Source organism: Anser cygnoides, chromosome 3, assembly GCF_040182565.1.
Source record: "Anser cygnoides isolate HZ-2024a breed goose chromosome 3, Taihu_goose_T2T_genome, whole genome shotgun sequence".
Classification (NCBI taxonomy): domain Eukaryota; kingdom Metazoa; phylum Chordata; class Aves; order Anseriformes; family Anatidae; genus Anser; species Anser cygnoides.
In genome coordinates this window covers 3,357,144-3,370,114 of record NC_089875.1, presented here as the reverse complement: position 1 = coordinate 3,370,114, position 12,971 = coordinate 3,357,144, and the positions used below count along the sequence as shown (strand labels likewise).

Genomic DNA, 12,971 nt, shown 5'->3' with positions numbered 1-12,971 from the left:
CAAACATTAGACAAAAACTGAATCCCTGTGTATCGCTGCTTATATGCCAAGGTTTTGTGGTGAGCTTTCCTGATGAGTGGGACATGAGGGGTGAGGGCAACTGTTTCAAACTTGTGACCTATCCTGTGTGTGGATTGTGGTACACATGCAACAAACATTTAGTATGTTTTTATTGGTTTTTCCTTTAGCCCAAATGTAATCTTGCTTCAAAATTTGTCACTTACAGTTTCTCACTTTGATTTAATTTGTGCAAGTGTAGCTTATTATATGCTTACCAGTTAAAGACATTTTCTTAGAATATTGCTCCTACATTTACATCTACATACATGCCAGAATGGACTGACTTGCAATGTAGTAGTTCTGTGGAGTCACGAGTGAAGTAATAAACCATCTTAAGAACCATAATTAATAGTTATGCCTTTTTTTTTTTACCATTTCTTGCAGATGTGATCCATACTGTTGGGCCAATCGCAAGAGGATATCTTACTGACACTCATAAAGAAAACTTGGCAAATTGCTATAAATCCTCTCTGAAACTGGCAAAAGAAAACAACATCAGATCACTTGTAAGTATGCAAGCATGTCATTTTTGGGAGGGTTTTATTTACTTGTTATAGAGTAATTATTGATATAATAATAGGCTTCCAGAAGAAATTCCTGCTTGCATGTGATATGAAAAAGCAAGAAATTATATATTTGGCCAAAATAATTGCTACACAAAGAAAAAGGCTATTCTATAAAAGAGTAAGAAAAACTGGCCTTGTAGTGTACAACAAGTATAGATGTGCAAACCTCTCTCCCATTAAGGTAAGTAGCTGTTCCCGTTGTTCGTTTCATACTCTATAATTTACTAAAGATGACCTAAGAAGTTGCCGGTCAAGTGTCTAACTGTATGCAGTGCTGCCTCAACAGCTGAGTGATTAATTGTTGTTTATTCTGTCTGTTAATGTACCTTCCTAAAAATAAGTATATTGGCCAAGTGGCAGGGTTTTATAGCATCACCTTGCTGAAATAAATCATCATAGGTTTAAAATAGCTTCTTATATAATTTTGCTTTTAATTGCGAAGGTTCTTTGATTGCTTCAAGTGCACATTACACTTCTGTACCTCAAAAAGCCAAATTTTCAAAGACCAAACACGCAAGTGAGTAGTTCAGTGTGTAGAGGACCAAATGTATGCATGTGGCTCTGCTCAGGTGCGTGTGAAGCAGAGGTGGCCTTAGCAGGGATTAATGGGGAGGTGGTGGAAGGGGGCAAAGTGCTGTAGCCTTCATGTGGGTCCCCGTGCCATAGTGTGTGCATCCCCCAGCCTGTCCCATGCCCCATGCAGGGGATGTCCATGCAGAGGCATGGCAAATGTAGATGCACAGTTGCCAAACCTGGCACACCATGAGCTCTGGCCACACGTTATTTGGGTGAAATAAAATCCCTGCATGGAGGGGACTCTCACTGTCATGAACAGTCAAGAATCCTTCTTTAGCTATCTTCTCTCATTGCAATGATTAAATATCATGTTGCCCTTAACTAAAGGGTACAGAGAAAGGCTGTAAAGAAACCATTTCTCAATAAATGACCAGCTAGGGGAAGTGGGAGATTATTACTGCAAGATTTGGGAAGGAGTAGGTGGATGCAATCTGGTGGAAAAAGTCAAACCAAAATTATTCCAACTGTGTAAGAAAGGAAAACACTGTTTCTGTAACTGTTTCAAGTACAGTAGCATGCTATACTATGGCTTGATAAAATTTTGTTTGTCAAAAAAAAATTAGCTGCGAAGTGATCCAGCTTGAAAGTAACATAGACAGTTAAATGTCTACATGTATGCTAATTTTGTCCCCTAATTCTGCAGCTAATTCCCCATTCGTTATGGAAATTATAGTGCAATCTGAGCTTTATGAGGTGGAATTTTAGAACAGTTAAAAAATACTCTTTAGCTAAGTGGACTTTGCTGTTGATAATGTATTCTGTCTCTGTATGTAATTATGGTAGTGATGTACAGCTTATTTCCTGAAGATTGGGCTTTGCTCAGAAAGGAAGATAAGTCCAGGGTTCTATGCATTCATTTGATGTTGATCTAGTGATACGGTGTTTTGATTTTTCTGCAGCGGCACAAATACCAGGCACTCAAGTTCAGATTACTTGCGGAAAAGAATTTTATCAAGCAATGCATCATTAGGTTAATTTAGCTGAACTCTACTACCTGTCAAATCTGCTGCCAAGAGTGAATTATGTTTATGTGATAGCATGTATGTTTTTTGCAACTTGGAATGTAAACTATATCTAAAAAATGTTAATTGGACAAATGGTGATATAATAGGGTGAAATATCCTGTAGGGGAAAGCTATCGACATATAAAAGTTAGTACGTTATAATAATTTAATAATATTAAATAATATAACGGTATAATATAAAAAATATAACACAATTTCCTAAACTGGAAAACAAAAGTTTTTTGAGGTGAGGGACATGTGAGACGTAAGGATTTTAGCCCAATTTAGATGTGGCCTACTGAGCCAAAACAGTTAAGTATTTCTTACTTCTTTTCTGGAGCAAACTGTGCTCTTCATGCTCTTCCTGCTAATAAAATCCTCTCTATACTTATCAATATTTTGCCCAATGAGCCCTATCTTTGTCATTATCCAGCCACTAAAGAAAGCTGATATCAAATAGAGTTATTAATTGATTATGATTGTATTTTTCTTTTAACACTATGTACGTAAATTAGAATGGAAAACAGTATCTGGGGATGTTCTGAATTTTCTCCAGGACTGTTTAAACACACGGGCATTTCTTTCTTCTGCTGTGATTGACATTGGAGGCAGTAAGGTCTCTGTGCTGTTGTACCCACATGCACCGTTGTTCCTGCCTTCAGGCTCTGGGCATTTACATGCTGCTTTCGGGCCATTCAGATTAGTGAGGTGGGGGGAGAGATTAAATGATGTGAGTAAAGAAAAATAATGAAACTAAAAAGAAAAAAGAAAACGGCACCGGGCATTGGTCAATGCCTAGTAATGCTCCTATCTGTAGGGATTTTGTAATTTTAGGACATTATGTGTGGTAGCTTTGTATGTAACATGGAATAATAAGGAATGGTCCTACTCAAGCCTTTTCAAGGGTTTCACTAAAAACTAGCTTGATATTCCAGTAAGAAAAAATGACCATGGGAGAAATCATCCACGGATTATTTCCTTGCTGGTTAGGAGCTGTTGACTGTGCACCTGCTTGAGATAAAAATAAAAAAAATAAAATACACAACACCCAGAGTTTCAGGACGCAGCTGCACAGGCTGAGCAGGAGCCAAGAGCCATTCATTCACACCAGCATTAAGAAGCTTAGCAAGCAATATGGATTTTCAAGTCCACATGACAGATCGTGAGCTGTTCTGAGAAGCCCAAAGTCCAGTGATTTCAGTGATGCTTTGGGAAGTAAAGGCTACTTGAGGGTCTACCCTAATGAACAAATCAAGCCTGGAGCAAAGTTAAGATGTATAATTCATTCAATTAAGGAGCACTAGATTACTGCAAGTCTGAAGAGAAGAATACAAAGTGCGAGTGGGTTTTACAAGATCCAATATAGTAGACTTGAAGAGAAAGGAGAAAAAAAAATACAGATTTTTAATGCTTGTAGAGAGCTGTTACAGAGAACAGAATTACTTAACTTGACTCTAACAGGCAACTCCAGCGTGGACTGGATTATGGCATCAGATATATTTGCAATAGGGAGAAGATAAACAAGATAAACTGGGGGGAAAAAGGTTATCCATGTTAAATGAGGAAGAGAAAATCAGATGTGCTGAGTGATGGCAAATTTTGGTTGCCTCTTAAAAATGAAATGCATGTGGATGGGCAAGAGGAAACAGAAGAATTTTGTAATAGGTACTGAGTAGAAGCAGTATGCTGTTGACATCAATAGGAATTGGTGATAGCAAGCCCAGGTACACTAAAAGAATTAGCTAAGCCTGAAAGCACTGGAGCACACACAGTTCATAATGAAGCAAGTGGGAAGGCATTAAGAGATTGCAACAGTGTGAATGTGTTGCTCATCTTCAAAATAGAAAAACCAGCAAGTCTAGGAATTAATAAAAAAAAAAAAAGTAAACTGTTCAAACCGTTTTGAATGTGAATCGTGTCATAGGATTCAGAATTGCTTGAGGCGTTATGAATGAGGAGTAGTGATGAATGGCAATGTATCAAGTTGGACAGAAGTGTGCAGGGTGACTCAGGGTGCACCGCTAAGCACAGTTTAATTTAACATCTTTATTAATGATTTTTGAAGAGTACATAAACAGCTCATTAATTACATTTACAAATGATGCTACATTAGGCAGTGTTGCAAACACTAGAAAAGGACAGAGATATATGATGACAATTGATTACAGAGACTGCGAATATAACCTCATCTAGCATCCGCTACAGCTCCAGAAGGGAGTTTCTGCCTTCACTTCAGCGGAAGATAGGTCAGAACCAAAGCTGACAGCTACAGAGTAACTCAGCTTGGGAAAATATGAGGTAGCATATGGTGGGGAAAAATAACCCAGTTCACAAACAGTCAAAGGCAGAAGAGTAGTGGAAAACTAGCTTAATGAGGAAATGGTCTTGAATAATAAGCCTCAAATTAGATATACTTAGAGCAGTGACTTGTTTTGTTTCAGTATTACATATTGTTGAGCTGCCTACAGAGAAATGATGGATGCCACGGAGGTTGTAGTCTGTGTTCCAAACAGGCTGGGGAGAACAGGAATAAGATTCTGAGCAGCTCAAACCTAACTGTACGTGTGTGTATAAATACATTTTACACCTGAGGAAGAGAGGCTTGCCATGATCTTGACATGCCGTGCAAATTGTGAGATGCAGCTTTATAGAGGGGGGAGAGAGAAAAGTCTCACTGTGTGTATGACAAAATGACAGTTAAATGGTGTAGCTGATAATAATGTCAGTTGTGTTAGTGTCTGAGATTTCCAGGCATGGATCAGGGCACCTCTGTGCGAACTCTTGAAGGAGCATTGAAATCTCATCTGAAAATGCTGTTATCTCAGTGTATAAAAAAGATGTGATGGGTAAAACCAGCAATGAGATGAGGGAGTATAATGAAATGCCAGTCAGCATGATTGCCAAGGTTCATAATTCACCAGCAGTCCAGCCATGGGCAAGAATTTGCATAGCCATTATGGCAGAGGAGTTTCAGGATCAAATTTGATCATCCATGGAATTGCAGAGAGAGAAATCACAGACCCTGATACTTGTCTCCTGCCTCTTTTTTTTTCCCCAAAACCTTTTATGCTCAATATGAAATTTCCAGTGTCGCATCAGCTATTTTCAGCCTCCTTAAGGTCAGCTACTTTATCTAGCTTTTATGTTACCCAAGTGTGTGTACTTGGTATCCTGCATTCCCCAAACCACGCCTCTCTTTTGCCTTTGCACTTGTTGATGTAGCTGTGCCCCCTGTAGGACATGTATGCTATTCTCTGACTATTTGTGTTCATTGGCCATGGATGAACATTTTGCACTAGATGAGCCTGTTAAATATACAGCCGTTTGGTTAAGTGGATACTTAATGCATTGTTTCCGTTTATCTCCACTTAAGTTGTTACAGTTCAGTGGGGAGGAAGAATATTTAACGTCATACAAGGAGTTTATTTTAGGAGTAAATATTGACATTTAAGCAAATTAAGTTCCTTAAATGTACAGAATAATTTCCTAATAATGTAAGAAATTGTTTTTGTTGTTGGTCTCTTAACGCATTAGTAGAAAACACTATGCTCCATCAATTAAATCTCCTCTGTCTGAAAGACTAGGAATACATTACAGGCACCAAATCTTCTCTGAAAGGAGCAGAGGTAAAAATATTCAAATAGATAGCTGTTCTGCCTGTATCTTTTTTCTTCTGTAAGAGTCTTACATGCCAATTAATCATTAGCTTGGGCAGACCAAGGGAGTCGTAATCGCTGTTTTGAAGGATTATTTTGGCCCGATGTTTACACACTGTTAGAGATTATTTACTTGGTGTGTTCTGACTTTGGAGGATCTCCTGCTCTGCCGTGCTTTGCATACGCTGCTTTGAAGCCGTTCGGTACCCTGGAACTTGCCTGTACATCCAGCGCTTCCCTGCCACGTACTTCATTCAGGCTTTGCCTGTGATTGAAAAATCTCAATTCATCGAGGTCAGTCAAAGCTGTAGTTAGAGAAACTTTCTCAGCTACACAGAGAACTAAATAATAATGAATAATAATGTCGTGCATTATTGTGGCTGGGACCCAAGTCAAAATGTCTTTAGTGCATTTGTAGAAAAAGGAAGTTAGTGCTGGTCTTCAACCAAAAGACAGGCTGCTTCTGCCACAGCTACTGAAAGGGAGAAGTTTTATATGGGGCTGTAGCTCTGTTCAGGACTGCATTCAGCAGTGCCATCTTTGGGATCACTTCTTGTTGGCAGGGGCGATTGTAAAGCTTGAACAAGAAGTATCCCAGTTTAGACCACACTCTGTGACCTCCACCTATAGGGAGAACTACAGCTAATGTGGGACTGAGAGGAAATCCTCAAAGAATGAGGCTTTGTGAGCTGTCAAGAGTCCTGATTACCACCAGCAAATGTATTGACAGGGTTAGATATAAAAGGCAGAAGTTTTTCTGCTGGATCCCTAGCGTCAGACGGGGAAGAGATCATGCTGTTCTGGAGCCCTGCTAGATTAGCTTGCTGTTGAGTTAAAAAACAAAACCAAAAACCAACACAGCCAAAAATACCCACCTGTCTTTCTGCCTGTATGTTTGTGCTGTGAATGCAAAAGATGCTCCTTTGGGAGAGCAGTTGTTTGGCAGCGGCGTGACCTGCAATGGCAGGCTACTTCTGGGAGGGCAGGCATCTCTCCTGGCCCTGGGTGCTCGCGCTGCCCTGGGGCTGTGGTTAGTACAAAAGGATGCTCTGCAAGGTCAGAATGTGCTTTGTGAAATCTGCATCATGCATCCATATCTGGGGTCTGAAGTCAGTGTACACAATGCATATTACTAGCTGTGCATATGCAGTGTTTTAAAATTGAGGTATTATTTGAGGATTTCTTGAGTAAATATTCCTTTCACATAAATATTAATTTAGTCTATGGGGAGTTCCTATTCATATCTTTTTGAAGGTGTTTTTCACAAACAAGTGACATTTACTCTAACTTTATTCATTGTCCAGTTTTTGACAAAGTTAATACCAATACTACCATAACTTGTCTGTACATAAACATAACCTATTAATTATTCAGAACAGCGCACAAAATAATGTTAAGAAAGGTACATGCCATTTGTCAATCTATAGTGCTGCAAAAATAACTAAACTGTATTTTTAATTGCCTTAGATATTTGTTCCCACCTATAGACAGGGATTTAAAAAATACTTCACAGTTATGTAGTCATATTCTTCGTATTTGTATTTACTTAAGCAAGTTCTCCTTCTGATAGGGTACACTGTGTCTTTGAGCTTCATTTCAGTGGAGACACACAGCCACTGTCATGCCCAAATCTTCTATTATAACCTGTGGGCTTAAACTTTTAATATTATTTTGAACATTGACTGTTCTTGCCCTCCCTGCCCGCCCCCCCCCCCCCCCCCCCCCCCGCCTTCTAAACTATAAAATTCATCAAATAGGGATTTTACTTGAATTGTAGAAAGGCACTTGGAATGGGGTGCTATAAAGGATCAATCTAACAGATTGTTTTTACATTATTGCCTGTACCTGTCTTGTTCTTTCATGATGTAGAGTTATGTTTTAGGGAAAAGTCAAGTAATTTTTTTTATTTTTTATTATAAGAAAACTTATTTCCTGCTGAGAGTGTTACCATAGCAATGAGTTAAGTCTGAAATTCCTAAAGGTTGACTTTATTTTATCATCTGGTTTTCTGATATAGATTCATATCCATCTAGCAGAAGAGTTGTTTGGAAGGAAATTTCTGCAGGATCATAAATCCACTTAATTTGTTTTGTGTTTTTTTTTTAAACACTTGTTTAACTTCTAAGCTTATGATAGGACTGATCTTACATTTTCAAACAGCTTAGCCCTACTTTTTTGCTTAACTTTTTTCTCCTCTTAGATAGTTTTCAGATAATGTCTTTAAAATTAAAGCTGCTGCATTGGTTTTAATTGGCCATAAATAACCAATTCAGCTTTATACATCTGCATTGGTTCAGGAGGTTATGATCTTTTGGATATAGGAATTGCTACAGTTAGTCCTGCTTTTGTTAACCCACGGTGAATCTGCTGTCGGTTATCTCATGTTCTCCCATCCTTTTCTTCCAAAGTGATCTTGGCAGATTAGAGAAAAAGGGTTGTGATTCAATAAGGATTTCATTAAATGGGGTGGAATTCAACAAGATCAAGTGTAATTTGTCACACATAAATGGAGGTACTTATTAAAGGAAGAAAGGTTACAGAATGACTGTAACCCCAGTCCGAGGTTCCTCAGAAAATAAGCTGGAGCTTGTAGTGGGGCATGCATCAGAAGTGAGTCAGTGTTGTGGGGAAAACCAAGAAAGGAGCAGCTATAGTGTTGACACTTGAACAAATAAGGCCTATGAAGTTCATACATTGCTCTGCTATGTCCTCTTTGGGGAACTGGAGACAGTTTTTCAGCCAGGGATGATTGGGGAGCTAGAAACAGCACCAAAAATAGTGAAAGAATGAATTATATTTTTTTTAATCTAGAGAGAAGTCTAAAGGTGAGAAGAGGAAGATAAATTTTGATGGATGAAAGGCTGCTGAAGAGTAAAAGTTAACAAATTGTCTGAGGATAGGACAAGAAGTAATGGTCTGAATTGATAGGAATGGAGTTCTAGGTCAATGATTGAATAATTTCCTGGTTGGAAAGATGGTAAAGCACTGGGAAAATTGTGTAAGAATATTATGGATCCATCAGTGTATGTTTTAAAGAGTTAGCGTGACAAATATTTTCCATGAGGGGTTTGTGCTTTGGCTGAAGTGGAAAATGAAGATACCTCATAGTCGGAAGTGATTTCCAGTAGAGCTGAGACTTAGCAAATATGTGTACCAAAGTTGGGGGTACCATCACTTGCTGTTTATTGTCTTTTTAGGTGCAAGACTGGAAAACGACTTCAAGTCATCTCTAAGGGTTTGAAGCATGAGCGGTGATGTTCTAGATGTTTTAGGATGGGTCGAAGTAAAGGATTGCATCTTGGTGTGTGCTGATGCCCTCTGACATGACCTAGCTAGCTGGTAAATGGAAAGGGTTCTTGGTCAAAGTAATCATATTCTTGGGTTCATGGATCTCCAAAGATGTTCTTACAACCTGTGTAAATGATCTGTGATCTAGGTATATTGAAAGCAGTGCAGAGCACCGGAACTGGCTGAGCTGAAGGTCTGCTTCTCTCATGCAAGGTCTGCATGTGGGCAATCTGCTACCATTTGTTTAAACTTGGGCTTTTAACACATTAACTGCTGCTAAAAGCCCAAGGGTTGCCAAAGCCAAAAGGATGAGCTCCAGCAGCAAGGCTGCTGCAGCCTCGTGGAAATTGGCAGGTAGCCTAGGTGCTGTGAAAGCTGGCTTGCAATGCAGAGTGAGATGGATTGTTTTGTCACAAACCAACAGAACTCATTAAAAAAAAAAAAAGTTTTGCTTGTTTTGTATTGGTATTGTTTTGGTCACATAGTTGCACAATTTTTTCTATTTCCTTGCCAGTTTTTCTTCTGTCTTTCCAGTGTGTTGCTGGGAACGGTTTTCCTGTTGAAATAAATGCACTTGATTTCCTGCTATCTCGTTACCCATCTTGCTCACCACAGAGGGTTTTGTGCAGACATGGAGAAGATAATCAGCCTTGGGTGTGCGCATATAGTACATGTAAAAACATTTATGGGGTTTGCATGCACTTTTTTGAAAAATTAGGCATTTAAATTTTGTTTCTGCCACTGTGCAGTTACATATTTGGTATATGTTTTCTTAGAGGAAGCAGATTTTTTTAATTTAATGCACATTTGAAACACATGGTGTTGTTTTTTGTTTGTTTGTTTTTGGCTATGATCAAGAGTGGTAGGGACAGCTCGGAGGGATACCTAGATCAGTCACAAGTTTGTTTTTTAATAATGTCCCACGTACAAGTTACTTGTGTAACTTGTGTGTCCCTCTTCGCCTACCAGCTGTTTAGAAATGTTTTGAGGACAAAGACAATACAGCCCCAAAATGAGTAAGTGCTCGAAATCCTGCCACCAGATGGGTCTCACGATGCTGGAGCTTAGGTACTGCACCAAGTGGAGTTAGCAGAAGACAAAGTCACTGTAGCCTTTCCACCCCACTGGTCTGCCCATGAACAGCTGTCTAGGTAGTATAAAGAAATAATGGCTCTGCTTTAATAAACAGGTTGCATTATGTCATGACTCTTCATTTGGTTGTTCTGTGATGGTGATGTAGCTGCTCTGTGACATTGGTGGTTTTGTGATGGAAAAGAGGGAGAAAGGTTGGTTGATTTTATTCCGTCTACCGAAACATGGAATAGACGCTTTAAAAAACTGAACTTGAGGAGTAAAAAGGAAATGGCTTGTCAAGGAATAAATTTTGCAAGTTTGTGCATGTGTTGGGTTTCAAGTGTGGTAATTCACCCATCATCCTGTGGGAATCCTGTGCTTAAAAGGTTGAAACTTTTTAGAAACCTGTTGGCTTGATAATTGAGGACCTGTCTCATTAGGGAAGGACAAAGTACAAATCTGTCAGGCAGTGGACCAAGATGCTAGTTATGAGAGACAGTTCGTAAAAACTGGGGATTGCCGGAAAGTGTGTTCCGTAACGCTCAGGGGAAGAGGATGATTTATGTTTGTCCAGAGGAAATTGTACTGAAAAATCTTCATTTTGATAGAAAAAGGAGAAAAAGAAAGTTTATAAAAGTAGAATAGAGGAATTCTTATTTGCATATAAATCTCAGTTGTCTGGACTCAAGATGTTTGTCCACATTTGAATACCAGGTCCTGGTAAAGGAAATTAGTGGTACAAGTTGGTGCTGCATACAAATTCCTAACAAAGCCTATAGCTGTGGCTATCAGGCTCTGTGCGAAGGCATTGTTTTGTGTCTCTCCATTGACCCTCTCCTTGTCATCGTGTTCGCAGTCTGTGGGCTCTTTTGGAGGGCTTGTATTTGCTGCATAAGGACAGTCTGAAGGTGTAATTCCTGTTAAGACTCACGGGATTCACAGCAAGAGCAGTAATAGAAAATGATAGCTGCAACAGGGTCAAATTCTTTGACATGGACCGCAGTGACTCTCTCCATCAGAAGTGGAGTTGAATTCTGGTGGAATTACAAATTGCTCATTCAGAGGTTTTCCTGCTGGAGGTACCCTCTGAGATGCCTACAAATGTATGAAGGGCTGCCTGGCAGAGAGTGGCTTGTCACTGTCAGATTTTTTCACCCCCAGCTTAATGATGGGGAAAAGAATGTGCGATGCTGTGGTTTAGCACTGCGCGGTGCTCTCCAGGTCCCCGTCACTTGACATTTTTCATCTGATAATTTCAAGACTCTTCTGTATATCCCATTTGTTGTTCTTTAAACATTGCCCTCACTTACCTGTACAAAAAATTATGGTGTGAAATTTCTATCTGCTTCTTTCCACGAGCCAGTCCATTTTTCAAATAGTATATTAGAAAAATGATCATTTTGAACATTACAATATTTACGTAACTAATATAAAGCAAAGAAATAAAAAATTAAAAGCACAAATGATTTTTTGTATTGGATGGGCATTGTAATATTTAGAGAGGTTAAAAATATGTATTACATTGCAGCATGATATCTATTTAGGATTAGAATAATTATACTGTGAATTAGTTCTGAAAAAATAAACAAACGGGGCTTTTTTTCCATGAGCCTTATTTGCCAGCTCATTAAATGTGTTCTCCCTGTATGGTTAATAATCACTTCGAGCCATGTACGCTGTACAGTAATGATATATCGTGTCATAGCTACGCATAAAGAAATAGCAATTATTGGTAGTTGACTACAAAAATTGCACCCTTACCTGAGATTTTTTAATATTGTTTTGGTATGATGATAGTGTTATTTTTTTTAGGCTTATATCCTGTAAAACTAGTAAAATTTGAACAATCTAGTTGAAATAATATGACTGGTACTTCAGTATTGTGTTCTGATGAAATATTTAATTGGAAAAATTGTTCTCACCAAGTATAAAGTGTGTGCAGTCTATTTTGAAGTAAACAGTTTGAGCAGACTTATTTTGTCAAAGCTGAGCTGCTTATCAGATCCTAGTGATGTCTGCCAATTAGGATTTAGAAATTTGTTCATAGCTCAGATGAAAGCAAATATAACAAATTTAGTATTTATGGTAAAGGAAACAATTAACTAAAAAAAAAAAAAAGTATTGTAGCATGACTTACTGTGGCTTGCCATAGGAAGACTTCCTGAGGGGGGAGAGATTTTATGTTTAAATTGAGGTAAATACAGGTAAAGGAATTATTTTTCTCTTCTCTTTTGTTTCTAAGAAATGATTGCCTAAACTAAAACTATAAGACTAGAACACATGTTTCTGTAGACTACAGCTCTCTTGAGCTTTACTAGTGGTCTTATTTATATATATATATATATATATATATGTATGTATCAAATTGGAATGTAGAAAATACTACATTGCAAATGTTTTTCTAAAGTCAGCCTATTCCTAGGTGGGCTTTTCCTCGAGTTGTCACACGTTTCTGAGCTTTCTTTCACATGTACTGTCTGGATTAAATCTTTATTATCTACATCTTTACCTGCGTCAATTGCACACAACTGTGCATTTCCAGAAGAGGAGTAGACGTACCATGATCATTTTTGTTCAAACCAAATGAAATAGTTTGAACAGAAAGGCTGAATAGTGTTGGGGCAGGATTATCCCTTAACATGTTCTCCCTGAACGCGTGATCCTGCTGCTGTATTTTGATTAACATGCAGTTCTTCACACCACTGCTTTTTTTTTCCCCTGCAAAGAGGAAAGCTGCAAGTGTGTCA

The 12,971-nt window shown here is 38.5% G+C and overlaps 1 protein-coding gene across 8 annotated transcripts in view; it reads left to right on the top strand.

Annotated features, from left to right (window-relative positions):
- MACROD2 (mono-ADP ribosylhydrolase 2) overlaps positions 1–12,971 on the top strand; it is an 860,596-nt gene that overhangs the window by 498,260 nt on the left and 349,365 nt on the right. For all 8 annotated transcript variants that reach the window (XM_066995337.1, XM_048060981.2, XM_048060980.2 and 5 more), the window contains one exon: positions 445–566. In XM_066995337.1, coding sequence (XP_066851438.1) covers positions 445–566 — 122 coding nt within the window. The remainder of the gene's footprint in view (positions 1–444; positions 567–12,971) is intronic.